The 18,587-nt window shown below is 38.1% G+C and overlaps 1 protein-coding gene across 1 annotated transcript in view; it reads right to left on the reverse strand.

Annotated features, from left to right (window-relative positions):
* Nucleotides 1-7,928: 7,928 nt before the first annotated feature.
* LOC124711572 (anaphase-promoting complex subunit 7) overlaps nt 7,929-18,587 on the reverse strand; it is a 149,274-nt gene continuing 138,615 nt past the window's right edge. The window contains exons 10-11 of the mRNA XM_047241715.1: nt 8,803-8,953; nt 7,929-8,676 (exon numbers count right to left, since the gene is read on the reverse strand). Of these exons, the coding sequence (XP_047097671.1) occupies nt 8,608-8,676; nt 8,803-8,953 (220 nt within the window). The 3' untranslated portion in view covers nt 7,929-8,607. The remainder of the gene's footprint in view (nt 8,677-8,802; nt 8,954-18,587) is intronic.

The raw sequence follows: 18,587 nt of genomic DNA on the forward strand, positions 1-18,587 counted from the left end.
GTGAATGGTTGCCTTTCCTTTATTTTACATATTATTCCATCCAGGAATTTCCATTGTTGTTACGAATAAGCTTAAATGACCTAGTGCCATCTGGCATTTTCATTTGCAAGGAGAATTGTACCAAATGACAAATTAGTTTTGAAAAAGGGAAAAGGTGTGTGTGTGTGTGTGTGTGTGTGTGTGTGTGTGTGTGTGTTTTATTAATATATATGTACCACGATCTGACAAGCAACTATTACTAATCTTATTTGTGGATCTTAAAATTATAATATTACAGGCAAAGATATGATCACTTGATTAGAGTGTTGTGCATCAAACTTGTCTCTTAATGTTGACATTAAATTTTACACAGTGGACAATGTTAAGCTCAATAAATAATTGAACTACACACTATTACAGGTTAAATGGATTTTTTTCTGTGGTACTGTTAAATTGAGTACTTTTCATTTATGTTGTGCAAAAAACTTTTTTATATTGTAAACTTTAGAGTATTATACACAATAATTAGAATACATAACTTTTGTTATAACAAGATATATGGTTATGATGCCATAATTGAGAAACAAACATGTTTTGCATTGTAAATAAATTTATGCAGTGTGCTAATATAACAACAAAAACTATCAATTATTGATATTTATGCTTTGGGCAATACTGAACATAGTACACGGTTGAAATACACAGTGTTAAAGTATTAGAAGTTATATTGTTGAAGCTTGTGGGGTAAGGAACAGGATAGTATGTTACGTTTTAATTTTGTGTAGCAGCATGTACCATTGTGGCAGTTTGTGGGTATGGGTATGTGCCTGGTTGATAGTATCATGTGTAGCTCGTAAGTGGGGACGTAGCTAAGCTGTAATTGATCTTTCAGAACCAGCTGGGGATTTTCAGCTAAATGTGTGGATTTGGTATTTGTGTTATTCCTTCGGAACATGTTGGTTTCTGACTTATGCAATCTCCAGCTGCATTTGTTTTCAATCAACCTAGTTGTTATGGCCCTGCCTGTCTCACCGATACACAGTTTGTTGCAGTGATTGCAACTGATTTTCTAAACACAACTGTTGCTTAATAAATCTGTTTCATCCTTGCTGTTGACTAGAATATGGCCTGTAGCGCCTCTTACATAAAATGAAGTTTTGTGATTACAGGATTTGAGGGTTTTGGATAATTTGCCACATAGCTTTTCTAAATATGGGATAGTACAACAGTTGGCTTCAGGTAAGACTACTGCTGTTGCAGAGGGGCCATACTCATGGGGTAACATTTTTCTTCTTTTTTCTGTAAAATATTGTTATTTAATTCAGGGGTGTAGCCATTGTTTCAAGCAATACATTTATTGGTGTCTAATTCTGTTGGCTCTTGGTGGAACAACATTATATTAAATGAAAAGCACTAGTTTGCTTTTGTTCTACTGTAGAATGCCTTTCATTTATTATTCTGTTTTGACATTGGTATGGATGTAAGACGCTGTACTGTAGAATGGAAGGCAGCATGTTTGTGTGGTATTGGGTGTTGTGAATGCGAGGATATTACAGTGTGTATTTTTGAGATGGATTTTCTGTGAATTCTGAAACTGTGTTTATTTGTAGTGATATCTATGTTGAGCCTCCTCCATGAACCATGGACCTTGCCGTTGGTGGGGAGGCTTGCATGCCTCAGGTGGCCCTACCGTAGGTGCAACCACAACGGAGGGGTATCTACTGAGAGGCAAGACAAATGTGTGGTTCCTGAAGAGAGGCAGCAGCCTTTTCAGTAGTTGCAGGGGCAACAGCCTGAATTCTGGTACTGCGAACGGCTGAAAGCAAGGGGAAACTACAGCCGTAATTTTTCCCGAGGCCATGCAGCTTTATTGTATGGTTAAATGATGATGGCATCCTCTTGGGTAAACTATTCCGGAGGTAAAATAGTCCCCCATTCGGATGTCCGGGCAGGGACTACTCAAGAGGACGTCATTATCAGGAGAAAGAAAACTGGTGTTCTACGGATCGGAGCGTGGAATGTCAGATCCCTTAATTGGTCAGGTAGGTTAGAAAATTTAAAAAGGGAAATGGATAGGTTAATGTTAGATATAGTGGGAATTAGTGAAGTTTGGTGGCAGGAGGAACAAGACTTTTGGTCAGGTGAATACAGGGTTATAAATGCAAAATCAAATAGGGGTTATGCAGGAGTAGGTTTAATAATGAATAAAAAAATAGGAGTGCGGGTAAGCTACTACAAACAGCATAGTGAACGCATTATTGTGGCCAAGATAAGACACGAAGCCCACACCTACTACAATAGTACAAGTTTATATGCCAACTAGCTCTGCAGATGACGAAGAAATTGAAGAAATGTATGATGAAATAAAATAAATTATTCAGATAGTGAAGGGAGACGAAAATTTAATAACCATGGGTGACTGGAATTCCGTAGTAGGAAAAGGAAGAGAAAGAAACGTAGTAGGTGAATATGGATTGGGGGGAAGAAATGGAAGAGGAAGCCACATGGTAGAATTTTGCACAGAGAATAACTTAATCATAGCTAACACTTGGTTCAAGAATCATAAAAGAAGGTTGTATACATGGAAGAAGCCTGGAGATACTGAAAGGTTTCAGATAGATTATATAATGGTAAGAGAGATTTAGGAACCAGGTTTTAAATTGTACGACATTTCCAGGGGCAGATGTGGACTCGGACCACAATCTATTGGTTATGAACTGTAGATTAAAACTGAAGAAACTGCAAAAAGGTGGGAATTTAAGGAGATGGGACCTGGATAAACTGACTAAACCAGAGGTTGTACAGAGTCTCAGGGAGAGCATAGGGAACAATTGACAGTAATGGAGGAAAGAAATACAGTAGAAGAAGAATGGGTAGCTCTCAGGGATGAAGTAGTGAAAGCAGCAGAGGATCAAGTACGTAAAAAGATGAGGGCTAGTAGAAATCCTTGGGTAACAGAAGAAATTGAATTTAATTGATGAAAGGAGAAAATATAAAAATGCAGTAAATGAAGCAGGCAAAAAGGAATACAAACATCTCAAAAATGAGATCGACAGGAAGTGCAAAATGACTAAGCCGGGATGGCTAGAGGACAAATGTAAGGATGTAGAGGCTTATCTCACTAGGGGTAAGATAGATACTGCCTACAGAAAAATTAAAGAGACCTTTGGAGAAAAGAGACCCACTTGTATGAATATCAAGAACTCAGATGGAAACCCAGTTCTAAGCAAAGAAGGGAAAGCAGAAAGGTGGAAGGAGTATATAGAAAGTCTATACAAGGGCGATGTACTTGAGGACAATATTATGGAAATGGAAGAGGATGTAGATGGATATGAAATGGGAGATAAGATACTGCGTGAATAGTTTGGCAGAGCACTGAAAGACCTGAGTCGAAACAAAGCCCTGGGAGTAGACAACACTCCATTGAAACTACTGATGGCCTTGGGAGAGCCAGTCCTCACAAAACTATACCATCTGGTGAGCAAGATGTCCGAGACAGGCGAAATACCCTCAGACTTCATGAAGAATATAATAATTCCAATCCCAAAGAAAGCAGGCGTTGACAGATGTGAAAATTACTGAACTATCAATTTAATAAGTCACAGCCGCAAAATACTAACGCGAATTCTTTACAGACGAATGGAAAAACTGGTAGAAGCCGACCTCGGGGAAGATCAGTTTGGATTCCGTAGAAATGTTGGAACACGTGAGACAATACTGACCTTACGACTTATCTTAGAAGAAAGATTAAGGAACGGCAAACCCACATTTCTAGCATTTGTAGACTTAGAGAAAGCTTTTGACAATGTTGATTGGAATACTCTCTTTCAAATTCTAAAGGTGGCAGGGGTAAAATACAGGGAGTGAAAGGCTATTTACAATTTGTACAGAAACCAGATGGCAGTTATAAGAGTCAAGGGACATGAAAGGGAAGCAGTGGTCGGGAAGGGAGTAAGACAGGTTGTAGTCTCTCCCTGATGTTACTCAATCTGTATATTGAGCAAGCAGTAAAGGAAACAAAAGAAATATTCGGAGTAGGTATTAAAACCCAGGGAGAAGAAATAAAAACTTTGAGGTTTGCCAATGACATTGTAATTCTATCAGAGACAGCAAACCACTTGGAAGAGCAGTTTAACGGAATGGACAGTGTCTTGAAAGGAGGATATAAGATGAACATAAACAAAAGCAAAATGAGGATAATGGAACGTAGTCTAATTAAGTTGGGTGATGATGAAGGAATTAGAGTAGGAAATGAGACACTTAAAGTAGAAAAGGAGTTTTGCTATTTGGGGAGCAAAATAACTGATGATGGTCGAAGTAGAGAGGATATAAAATGAAGACTGGCAATGGCAAGGAAAGCGTTTCTGAAGAAGAGAAATTTGTTAACATCGAGTATAGACTTAAGTGTCAGGAAGTCGTTTCTGAAAGTATTTGTATGGAGTTTAGCCATGTATGGAAGTGAAACATGGATGATAAATAGTTTAGACAAGAAGAGAATAGAAGGTTTCGAAAAGTGGTGCTGGGTAGATCACATAACTAATGAGAAGGTATTGAATAGAATTGGGGAGAAGAGGAGTTTGTGGCACAGCTTGACTAGAAGAAGGGACCGGTTGGTAGGACATGTTCTGAGGCATCAGGGGATCACAAATTTAGCATTGTAGGGCAGCGTGGAGGGTAAAAATCATAGAGGGAGACCAAGAGATGAATACTCTAAGCAGACTCAGAAGGATGTACGTTGCAGTAAGTACTGGGAGGTGAAAAAGCTTGCACAGGATAGAGTAGCATGGAGAGCTGCATCAAACCAGTCTCAGGACTGAACACCACAACAACAGCAGCAGCAGCAGCAGCAGCAGCAGCAGCAGCAACAACAACATCTATGTTGAGGTCTAAGAAGTTAATGGATTTTTAACCAACCTCCATGGTGAACTGTATGTTTTTGTGTTGTGAATTTAGATATTCAAGCTAAGTATTTGTTCAATATGAACCCAGCATCTCCTAAACTATGTGGACTTACTAAACTACACAAGAAAGGCCAACCTTTACAACCTCTTCTATCAACCTGCACCACACCAAACTACAAAATTACCAAAGAATTACTTTTCTGTGTCAAATCTAAGTTTTAAATTGTAAATTCAGTAGACCTCATTAACAAAATTAAAGACATTCCACATAGTGTGGAACTAGTATCTTTTGAAGTTAGCAGCTTATTTACAAATATACAAGGGAAAGAATGCCTCAATATACTGACAGAACTACTATACAGGGGCCGGTGTCAACCCTGCACGACTATAAGATATAAAATTATCCAGCCAGACATATTTACAACACAATTATTTTCATTTTGAACGTACTCTATACAAACAGATGGCTGCCTTCGCAATGGGGTCTCCTCTCAGTCCTCTTTTAGTAGAAATCTTCATGGACCATTTTGAAAAACAGTTCCTTCATAATGAGCCTATCAGTGATAATATTAAATACTGGTACAGATATGTAGATGATGTACTGTGTCTGTGGACTGGAACCAAAACACAACTGAACACTTTCCTTGAACATCTAAATGCACAACATAAAAACATACAGTTCACCATGGAGATTGGTGGGAAATACATTGACTTCTTGGACCTCAACATAGATATCATGACAAATACACAGTTTCAAAATTTACAGAAAACCCACCACAGACAAACACCATTTAAGTAATGAATTATACTGATACTTAGAAGTTTTGGCAATATTGAAGAAAAAAGAAAAAAAATGTTTAACCTGTAATAGTGTCTAGTTTAATTATTTATTGTGCTTAACATTGTCCATTGTATAAAGTGTAATTTCAACATTAAGAAACATGTTTGATGCACAACACACTAAGCTAGTGATTGTGTATTGCCTATAATGTTTGGTTACCTAAGAACCAGTGTCCCTTACAGACACTAGTTAGTTGTTTCGTGAAATTGGCCTAATAAGCCCAAAACTAGTTCGAAATGAACAAAAATCAGTAGGACAAATTAGTGTATTTATTAGTCGACCTTAAATAAATTATTACTAATTTTAGTCGAGAGGCCCAATGTAAGAAAAATCTATGAATGTGCTACAGTTCACCTACACTTTGGTTGTGAAGTATACTGTCCTTATGAAGTAAGAGGACTTGAGTAGATCCATCACAAAATTGGATAGATGTCTTTCATAAGGGTAAAATTCAGCACAATGCCAAGTTTGTAGAAGAAAATCCTATAATATGAACTACGGAGATTGGTAGAGGATCAGTTCCAAAAGGTTATTCAATGAAAATTACAACATTTTTGAGCAGCATTAAAATATTTTGTTCTTTGTAGTGTATTGAAATGTCAATACATCTGAATGAAAAACTGCATTTACTTTTTAATAATGCCTTGCATAGAAAGCAGGTAAGGTACACCTGTCTAATGGAAGCCTCAGTATTTACACTCTACATAAGTGACTTTCTGTGTAAAACGTGTGCCAGATAATAACCAACCTGAAGAGGGTGTGCCACTGTTCTCTGATTCTACACTGTTGAACACTCTACTGGAAGGGCTTGGAAGAGGCTTCAAAACAGCTGATGGATTAAAATATTATGTGCAAAATAATTCTTTCAATAAAGGTAATTGAAATTGTATGTTAACACCGGCATCCACAAAAATGAACTTTTGTATATATGACAATTTTCATAGGATATCTGAAGGGAGCTATCAATAAAAAGGAGGTGTCACAGTCTTTAAAGCAGACATGAAAGCTATTTCCACCATTTAAGTAATGAATTATACAGATACTTAGAAGTTTGGCAATATTGAAATCTGATGGAAAGTTAAAAAAGTAAATAAAAAACAGCTCCAAGACACATTTCACATCTAATGCTAATCATATTTCAAGGGACAAAATCTCCTTTCTGCTATTCATTCATTGTGTTGTGAAGACTTGTTCATCTAGAAAAACCTTGAAGGGTGCAGAATCAGTAACATAGACATTAATAAAGTGAAGCAGCTCTTAAAAAAACACATTAATAATTCAATGCTAATAAACTGCTACAAAATATTTATATTTCCTTGAGTTATGTTCAATATAGTAAAATTAACAGGAAAGCCACAATTTTGTACACAGTTGGTGTATCCACAGTTATCAGAAAACAATACTTGTTTAACATTTGCACAGAATCCTATTTACAACAAACATTCTTTCTTAAATCAAATTTTTTTACATGGGTATTCCAGCAGAGCTGCAATTTATTGTTTTCGATGTTATTTTATTATTCCACTACCGAGTGTGGTTCATTTTCAAGTAGTGCATAAAATTAATTGTGAATTATAACATTTAGCTTTCTCATATTTATGATGTAGCTGCTCAACTTCCATGTTACTGATCTATTTATATATCAGAGATACAATCTGTAATTACACTTCATCATCCTTGATAAAATTCTGTTTTCATTAAAAATAAAATTTAGGGTTACCTTTTGTTTTGGATAACTTAATACTCAGAAAATTTTTCTTAAAGTTTGATTTGTTGTTTAAAATGCTACTTGGATTTTTCACCAAATTTGTATAGATATGTATCTCCTCTAGAACATTAATATAGCTAAGATTTTCCACTCTATGAGAAACTGAATTATTACTGCCCACGTCTACTGAAGGGTGTCATTTTTCTCAAAACTTCATACTAAATATGTAAAAGTTATAGTTTGTACGTTCTTTCTATCTTGTATTAATTCCTGTCCTCTCTGTCTGATGTAGAACATGTCACATAAAATGAGTAAATTGTAGCTCTAGTGCAAAAAAAAAAAAAAAAACACCACACACACACACACACACACACACACACACACACAAGTGCATTTCTTCTAAATCAGCCAACAGCAATATTCGCTTAGTCACTAGATGATTTATACAAGGAATGGCTGGTAAAGTATGTTTTCAATTTCATTTTAAATTGCTCCTAGAATACAGACCACCAACTCTGAACCTAAGACAAGGAAATCATTTTTTTTTTTGCCTTTGTTGTTGTTGTTAAAACCCAATTAATTTAATTCACATGCTGTCACAATCTTTTAACAGAGCTTTAAAATTATGCACTTACCAGAGAGAATTAGGAAGCCAACAGGATTGCAGGAATCCAGAGTACAACCCTCCTCCCCCCCACCACCAAACTCCACATCAAAATCATACAGGTATGGGACAAATACAGATAGCATGTTCATATTATACAAAATGAGAAACACATGCATATTCTAAAAATATGTCTTATTAACAATGTTATCATAACAAAAACATGACATATACATGCAAATCAGGAATTAGATTTCATCACAATATAAATATAAAAAGTTTTCTCCTCTATACCTCACACTTAGTTCATACAACATAACAGTCGAACATTATAAAAACACATTTTAATCTCACTAAAAGCAACATTTCTGTCAGCACATGGCGTATGAATGAACATGTGTTTCAGTCACTATTTACTTTTTGATGTAACAAGTCGTTGAAGAAAGAAAAAACATGTTCGAAACAATAATTCGAAGTAGTGCATGAAATCCCCGCCCCCTCCTCTACATTTCTAAATTTCAGTCTTTTCCACTGATTGTATCTGCATGATTGCTCCAATCAGTGTAATGTATATTCACTGGCTGCTCAAGTCAAGATCCATGTCTGACCACACAGCTTCAGTCTCACTCTCATCAGGTTCTGCCTGAAATATTAAAGTTACATAGGCTTATATATGCATAAATAATGCTTATTCTCGTGAAATAATTTCTCAATAATAATGAAGAGTATCTGCACAGATCAAAAATAACAGCAACGTAAAATGTCTTACTTCATTTTCTGAATCAGCAATGCGCTCGTAGGTAGTGTCACCCCCTTCATCTTCACCAGCTGCCATCATATAATAGGAATTGTCAATTTTGCTTGTATTACTGTCGATCCTGTGAAGTCCTTCCAATGCTCTTCGATTGCCTGGATCTAGGCTGTAAATAAATTAAGCTTTCTATCAGCTGCTCATTTCCCTTCATCTTGGAAAAACAAAACACAGAAATATTATTAATGTGAAAGGGAAGGGAGGGGGGGGGGGGGATTTCTACACTGAATGAACTGGAAAATTGTTATTGTTTCAAGTGAGTCAAAGCAGTGCTCAGAAACACCTCCTTTCAGCTGTCCAGTGTTATTTGCTTTGTCTTTTTACAAATTAATAAAACATATCCCAATTTAATGCACACACAACATCTGCCAGTGCAAGGTAGTGGACATATACTTGTGCAAGGAAACCAGTATGACTTTGTAATTAATTTTTTTCCGTAACTGTATACATCATAGATGGTGATCAAAATATTTACAAAAGTTAAAAAAGAACACCCCACACCACATATTTTAACACACATAAGTTACACCTTGTCAATTGGTTTTAATCTATTATATAGCATGGCTGCTAGCCATCTGAACAAAGAGCTCAGCGAGTTTCTTTTGACTGAATCAAAGTCCCATATGTGAGTCATGCCTGTTGCTCTGTCTGGGAGATGAGCGTAAACTAATTGTGGCCTGCACCTGAATTGGAGGGGTAAGAAAGATTACCTGAGCACCTTAAAGAAAGTGTAAAGGAGGTCACAAATACACAAAAAATCTCCATGATTGCTGGAATCAAAGTGGCATATATTTTAGGTTAGAGTCATGTTACAGTCAGAGGGTATTAAAAGAAATTAGAGTAGTACAAGAACATAGTAAGTGTGAGAATTCCAGAAAAATAAAATTAATTTGTTTCATCAGAACATTAGAGGGCTGAAAACAAGATAGATGAGCTTATTGTTTGCCTAGAAGACGTGTAAGATTCTGAAGTAATAGATGTTCTGTGTCCCTCTGAACACAGTGTAAATTCAGGGACAGAGAAGTTGAACATCAGGGATTATAGACTACAATCATTTTCGTGTATAATTAACATGGAAAAAGGAGTTTTAACATATGTAAAAATGGGTACCAAGTCAGAAATACTGAAACAAACAGTTTTTGTGTTGATTAGAACCCACAAGCAGTGCTTGTAAGCTGTTACTGCAGAATACTTGTCTGTTAAAAGTTCCACATGGTTCAGTTTTGGATTTACACCTTCCCTTTATACCTGTGAATGACCTTCCAACATTCAACATGCAAAATTGTTACTTTTTGTACACGATACTAGTGTTAATAAATCCCATTAGAGATAAATACAACAACAAAAATAAAGTAATCTATTAGATAGACAATAAATTTGCTCACCAAGCGGCGGCAGGGAAACACACACACACACACACACACACACACACACACACAAGAATTTAACTTTTACAAGCTTTTAGAGCCAGTGGCTCCTCTTTCTGGAAGAAAAGTTAAAGTGGAAGGAAGAGGGGTGAAGGGATAGGACTGGAGAGGTTCAGGGAAAGGGGTATAGTTCAAGAAGGTCACACAGAGCCCTGGGTCAGGGGAGACTTAATGAATGGGAGGAGAAGGGAGGAGCGGCAGTCAAGCAAGACAACGTCGGGATGGAAGGGGAAGGGGAGGTGATAGGAGCGAATTCACTGTTTCAATTATTAAAAGTTTGGCCTTTCCTTCTCATCTTGCCTGGTGAGTCTCCCCTGACTCAGGGTTCTGGATGACTTTTCTGAAATATACCACCTTTCCCTAAACCTCTCCAGTCCTTTTCCTTCACTTCTCTTCCTGCCCCTTCAATTTTTCTGCCAGGAGGAGGAGTCACTGGCTCCAAAAGCTTGTAAAAGTTAAGTCCCTTTGTGTGTGTGTGTGTGTGTGTGTGTGTGTGTGTGTGTGTGTGTGTGTGTGTGTGTGTGTGTGGGCGCGCGCGCGCGCGCGCGCGCGCGCACCCTTGCCACCACTTGGTGAGTAGATTTTTATCTGTCCATTTACATTCCATTAGAGAGAAAACAATAGAAGAGTTGGTAAATGATATTTTTGAAAGAATTATTAAGTTGTCCTCTCAAAATGGACTCCCTAAATTTTGAAAACAAAATCTACTTTATTCAGTACTCTGTACAGCAAATAGTGCTACCAACAATTGATGTAGCACATAAGCAGGAGTCAGTAAATAGGGTAGAATGCTCCAAATTTTTTGGGTGTACATACTGCTGAAAACTGGAAAAAGCACATTACTGAGCTTCTCAAACAATTAACTTCAGTTACTTTTGCTCTTCACATAATTACTAATCTTGGAAACAATTGTACCACCCTCCTGACATATTTTGGATATTTACATTCAATGATGTCTCACAGAAGTGAGCAGTATGAATAATATGTGGTGTTCACCCATGGATGTCACGTAGGTACCTCTTCAATGAATTAGGCAATTTAGCTGCACTGATACAATACATGTATTCACGAACGAAATTCATCATAAATAATCCATCACAATTTGATGAGGACAATAATGTCCATACCTACTACACTAGAGGGAAGAATGACCTTTATTACCCAGTGTTAAAGCTGTCATTGGCTCAGAAAGGAGTTTAATATGCAACAGCAAAAATGTTTGATCATTTTCCTAATAACATATAATGTCCGACAGGAAGTGAATCAAGTTTTAAACCACCTTTGAAAACTTTTCTTCTGGACAACTCCTCCTATTCCACTGACAAATTGCTACTTGGAAGCTGGTAGCTGGCATGGGGTGGGGGTGGGGGGTTGTAGAAAGAAGTTTAGTTGAATATGAACAGGACTAAAAATAATGTCTTCAGTAATGTTAACACTAATAACCATGTACACACATCGTGTAAACTGACTTGTGCAACTTCATTTTGATAATGGAATTGTTCAAATGTCTTATGGAACATGTAACTAACTAATTAATTAATTAGAGTCTTTGCATATGACAACTTACTTGGCCCATGGCCTTCCTAACTACTGGTATGCCTTTTTCAGAAACGATAATTTTGTACTTTTTGCAATAACTGTCCAAGTTTTATGACTAGGTAGCACGCCTGTACATTCCCATTTTTGTATCAACTGAAAAAGTCTTAATTTTAAGCACGCTATTTAGATGAGAAAACGTTCCTTAGTCCTGTGACCATTCATTCATTCATTCATTCATTCATGTCAATTTGTTCACTTTTGTTATTAAACAAATTCCACAATCTCTATAGTAAGAGTTAATGATTTCTTTTCTAGAGTTAATTCTTCAATATTCTCTCTGCTGAACACTAAACCTCAGCTTTGAGTAGTATGTTGCATTCCCCCCTAGACTTTATAACTGCCTGGATTTGGTATGCCAAATCCTGGTCAAGCCACTCACTGAGGATTTGTTAGTGTAATACCACGAAATTACGTGAATACTGATGTCAGTGTTTTATCTGCTGTCTCAACATGTTCCACAGATTTTCTATATAGTTCAAGTCACACAATTTTGCAGGCCAACAGAGATACGATAGGGTGGGGAACTGTCCAGGAAACCTGTCACAGTCATTACATGTATTTGCAGTTGTGAATATGGACAACCATCAGCTGTATAACGGAATGACAACAATGAAAATTTGTGCCTGACTGGGACTCAAACCCAGACATCCTGCTAATCTCAAGCAGTTGTCTTACCATTACGCTATTTGCGCATGACTCATGGCCAGACCAAAACTTCCATATCTCGCCAACAATGTGTCTGCAACAGCACTCGTGCATCCGTTATGTATATTCCAATAAGGTGAGACATTTTACTTTTAAGTCACTTGCCCAGTGTCAGCAGATAAATATGATATTGCAGTGTCTGTGTTATTCTGAATTATGTTGGAATGTTCCTCTGGACATGGATGACGACATATGGAAGTTTAGGCCTCGCTGTGAGTCATGCATGAATAGCCTAATGTTAAGGCCACCACTCCCGATAAGTAGTGGGAAATATGGCTTCGAGTCACAATCCACCACAAATTTTCATTGTCGTCATTCCATTATACAGCTGATGGTTGTCTACATCCACAATTGCTAATACTTTTAATGTATTTCATAACAACTGTAGTCATCACAGTGCCTGTTCCTTTGGAAATGCATGCATGTCACATGTTCTTCCAGCCTAATAATTTGGCTGTTGCCTTCTTTGTGTGTTTGGGTGAGCAATGGCCTTTTGTAAGGTGACCGACTCCAAATATTCATTGTACACAGTTTTCCTCACAATTTTCTCTTGCTAACAGATTGGGATGGACATTCATTCATCACTTACGGCAATTCATTTTGGGTTTGGAAGTTATTTCGATTCATAAGTGGTGAAACATGTCCCACTCAATCAGGATATTTTTCCAACCACAATTCTGATGTCATGTTTCATGGGTACATGTGTTACACCACATTTTGTAGGCACGTTGAAACACTGGCACGAAACACCAACAAATCCAACAATTTCACACACTACATGGCCATGGGCATGGCCAAAGATGATTGCCTCTTCTTGCCATGCTGTCACTCCTTATATTTATCAATGTTTGCGTGAAAAATAAATGTTTCACTCATCACTAATGCCTTATGCTTACATAGAGGTAGTGAACATGCAGATGAGCATGTGACTCGATCCCTGTGCCTTCTGTAAGGGCTTATGATTCATCTGTCCATGCACACTGGGGTGACAGTGCGCTTATCTGGCTATCAAGATGGAAATGTATGAAAGTCCTCAATGACAACTAAATCATAATCTTATCAAATATTGGAAGAAAGCACAAATGAAACCCATACAAGAAGAAGAGCAGATCTCTCTGATGTCTAGCTCTTGTAGGATCCTAGATCATTTTCTGAACTCCAACTTAATGAGCAATCTTGAACACAATGTGCTCCTCCATGGCATACAGCAAAGAGCCACTGATCAAAGTAAATCAGGTGGATGCAATATTTCTTGACTTTTGAAGAATGTTTGAGTCTGTACCTCACCTAAGCTTACTATCAGAAGTATGATCATATGCAATATCAAGCAAAATTTATGAATGGATTGAGGATTTCTTGGTCAGAAGGACACAGCATGCAACTATCAGAAGTATGATCATATGCAATATCAAGCAAAATTTATGAATGGATTGAGGATTTCTTGGTCAGAAGGACACAGCATGTTACTTTGGATGGAAAGTCATTGACAGAAGTAGGAGTACCTTCAAATGTTCTCCAGAAAGTGTGTCTGAACCCCTACAGGAGATGTTACGTTTTAACAACCTTGCACACAATATTAATAGTAACCTCACACTTCTTGCAAATATATTGAACTAACGGGGAAAAAACTGCACAAATATCCAATTGGATCTTGATAAGGTTTCAGTGTGGTGCAAAGACTGGCAATTTGTTTTGAATGTTCAGAAATGTAAAACTCGAGAAACTAGCACACACGCACAAACACTGTCCCTGTCCTTGGCCACTGAGGCCAGATTCGGTGGCCAGAGACAATGGTGACGTGTGTGCAAGTTGTGCTTGTGTGAATGTGTGTGTCTTTTATGCTTCACAGGAGGGCCTTGTGACTGAAAGCTCAAATGAATAGCAGTCTTTTTGGTGTACCTGTCTGCAATTCAGCATCTCCTCTGTATGGTGAGTAGCAACCTAGCCTTTTCATAATATTGTCGTCATTCCAATGTGGATTTTCCACTGTTTGAATATAACATTGAGTGTCACAGAAATACTGAAAAATATGAATCGCCAACACGTAAGTTTACTTAAAAAGTGAAGAATCTAAAAGAACCAGCCCCTGTCACAGGAATCACAAGACATGATTAGACTAATTGTCCACCCTGATAGCTGAATGGTCAGTGTGACGGACTGCCTTCCTAAGGGGCCCGGGTTCGATTCCCGGCTGGGTCAGGGATTTCCTCCGCTCAGGGACTGGGTGTTGTGTTGTCTTCATCATCATTTCATCCCCATCCAATCCGGCACGCAGGTCGCTCAATGTGGCATTGAATGTAATAAGACCTGCACCAAAGTGGCTGGACCTGCCCTCCCAGCCAATGACACCAAATGCTCTTTTCCATTAGACTAATTACAGCATGCACAGAGTCATATAAGTTCCTGCACTTTGGATGTGATTGGAACAAGAAGAGACGCTAATGTGGTACCACTAATTCTCTCTGCCATGCACTTCGAACTGGTTTGCACAATGTGTCTGCAGATGTAAAATATAAGGTTAACAACAAAAGAATTATCTGACATCTGCTATACATGAACCAGAGTTATTGTTGGAAACTGGACACAGGGGACTTACTAGATATTCTTCTTCAGTAGTTAGTAATCCATCTTACATTGTCCCTGTAACACTTTCGTCATGTTCTGTATAGTAATCACAAACTTGAGAGCCATGCACCTGCTGATGCATCCTCCTTTCTGCTGTTCATGCATGTCAGACATAAAATTCATTCTACACGTTAATAGCTTTCTGACAATTTGTCTTGCATCAGCTCTATGGTTCTTTCTGAGGATCCTCTTTGATGCATAAAAGACCCCAATTAGTGTCTAATGATTCCTGAACATCATTATCTTTCCTGGCAATGTTTTGTTATGAGACCAATATGCTGTTATCATTAATGTAGCAAAGCAAGACAGGGCATAGCAGAAATGTAAAGTTGTAGAAGCATGCTTGACTTTGGAAAACACTGGCACTGCTGTAGGAAAATTAAAACACCCTTCGGAGGAAAGAGAAGCACCAGTATGAACATTAAGAACTCAGATGGCAAGCCAGTACTATGCAAAGGAAAGCATAAAAAGTGAAAGTTGAAGATAACACTATGGAAAGGGAAGAGGAAGTATTTGAGTGTTAAATACAAGTATGATACAACAAGAAAAGTTTGATGGAACACTGAAAAATGTAAGCTGAAAAGTCCTCCAAAGCAGGTGACATTCCCTCAGATTTACTGAGATCATTGGGAGAACATACCATGACAGAACTATTCCACCTGGTATGCAAAATATATGAGACAAGAGAAATACCCTCTCAGACTTTGAGAATGTAATAATTCAGAAATGTGTGAATTTCTAAGCGACCAAACTGTTGAGGTCATCGGTCCCTAGACTTACCCACTACTTAAACCAACTTATGCTAAGAACACCACACACAGCCATGCCTGAGGGAGGACTCGAACCTCGGGCAGGAGGGGCTGCGCAATCTGTGACATGGAGCTTCAAACTGCACGGCCACTCCACACAGCTGTAATAATTCCAGTTCCAAAGAAGGCAGATGCTCGCAGGTATGAAAATTACTGAACTGACAGCATAACAAGTCATGGTTGAAGACAACTGATATGAATTACATACATAAGAACAGGAAAAACAGGCAGAAGTCGATTTTGGGGAAGATCAGTTTGGATTCCAGAGATATGTACGAACAATACTGATCTTACAACTTATCTTAGAGAATAGACTTGAGGAATGCAAGTCTACATTTATAGCATTTATCCATTCTGAGAAAGCTTTTGACAATATTAATGAGACTGTACTCTACGAAATTCAGAAGGTAGTAGAGATAAAAGTGATGGACTGAAACGCTCTCTACAGCTTGTACAGTAATCAGACTGCAGTGATAAGAATTGAAGGACACGAAAGGGAAATAGTACCTGATAAAGGAATGACACAGAATTGTAGCTTATCCTCAATGTTATTTATCTGTACATTCAACAATCAGCAAAGAAAACTGAGGAGAAAGTTGTGGGTGGAATTAAAAATAAATAAATAAATAAATAAATAAATATGTGCAATGTCAATGGAATTTGGTCAGACTGGAAAAGACTTCAAAGATCATTTGAATGGAATGGATAGGATCTTGAAAAGAGTTTAAAACATGAATAACAACAAAAGTTAAACAACGTTAATAGAATGAAATAAAATTAAATGTGATGCTGAAGGAACTGGATTAGAAATGAGAGACTAAAAGTAATAGTTGAGTTTTGCTGTTTGGACAAGAAAATAACTGACAATGTTGAAGCAGAGATGATATAAAAGATAGGCATGCAAAAGCAAGAAAAGCATTTCTGCGAGTATGAATTGGAGTGCTCAGACACGAAGAAAATAGATTTTGAAATATAGTTCTCCACAGGACTATTGCAGATCAGATATGCAGATTGTGTAACTAATGATAGGACACATCGTGAGCCATTGAAGACTCATCAGTTTACTGGATAGAAGTGTGGAGGGTAAAAACTGTTGGGGGGAGGCCAAAGAGACCAAATGTTGACTGTAATGAGCAGGTTCAAATGACTGTAAATTGCAGTTGGTACACAGATAGGAGAGAATGTAAACTTGGAGTGAGGGAGGCAGACTGCAGTAGAGAGGGCAGAGGGTGCATTCTTTGCATCTCTGAGTGGGTATTCTGCCTGCATCTTGCGTTGCTGGCCACCCTCTTGTTGAACTGCCATTAATGTGGGATTCTGTCCTGCACTTAGTTGGTATCCTTCATTTGTCAATCATATCCTTGTGAACTGTTATTTCAGTGAACTCCCTTACAGTTATCCTCCAATAGTTGGTTGGTCAGCAAAGTACCTTGGTGTTCCGAATGTCGAAGGTGTTGTCTTCCATGATGCTATGCTTTACTACCCCCGATTTCTCTGTTTCTCCCCATCACACACCCACTGCGTGGAATCCAAGGCTGCATTCACCCAACGTATTCTTGGCCACATTCACCGGCAATGCTGTATATTCCAGGTACATTCAGTTTTAGTGGATCTTTTTCAGAGCAAAGCTGCTCTTTCACCTACAGCTGTTGTCTAATTACAGTTTTTAAGTTAGATTTTTCAAATGAGCTTTAAATTTTGGCTGAGGCATGTCCCAAATATGGAAGGAAAGTTTTGCTGAATATTTCCTTCAGGTGCTTTAGTTCGTCTGGGAGGCTTTCTTTGTTGCAGATACATGCTCCCTATGGAGCAAGATATTCAGCACTAGCAGATGTGTGCTGGATGGTGGCAGCTATTGCATGAAGGTGCAGAGGCCTGAATGTGTTTTCTTCTTACACACTGAATGGCCTAGTGGACCATCTGTCTTCCTTTCTTGTGAGACACTGTAGATATCAAGTTAAGAACTCATCCAATATCATGAAAATACTTCAGGTCATGTGATTACAAAGAGATGGCTTGCTCATGAGGTTCGATGTTACGCCGCTATTCGCAAAACTACCTCTGTGAGATTCATTGGTGCTGCTGTCTGAACATTTTGAGCCATAAGACTACTTCAAGTGCAACAGAGAGTTTTATGAGAAGATGGCTGGAGTGGCCATGGGATCCCAACTGGCTTCAGGTACAGCAAATTTCTACATAGGACACTTTCAGAAGGTGGCACTTCAAACAAACTCACCGGAAGACTATGCACTGCTTCTACTGTATCAGTAACACTTTTGTGATACAGGAGGGTGGCAGACAGGCAATGGATGAGTTTCTGGACTCTAACAGCATCCATCAAAACATTGTTTTCACTATGGAAATAGAGGAGGATGCTTGCCTGCCTTTCCTGGAAATTCTAATATGGAAGAAAGCAGGTGGTACACTACGCCATTCAGTGTATAGGAAGGAGACACACTGAGACCCATACTTGCATGCAACGAGCTGCCACCATCCAGCGTCACAGCAGGCAATGCTGACCACCCTGGTACATATGGCGAACATCATCTGTGATGAAGAAAGCCTTCTGTATATACAG

This window comes from Schistocerca piceifrons, chromosome 8 (genome assembly GCF_021461385.2).
Source record: "Schistocerca piceifrons isolate TAMUIC-IGC-003096 chromosome 8, iqSchPice1.1, whole genome shotgun sequence".
Classification (NCBI taxonomy): domain Eukaryota; kingdom Metazoa; phylum Arthropoda; class Insecta; order Orthoptera; family Acrididae; genus Schistocerca; species Schistocerca piceifrons.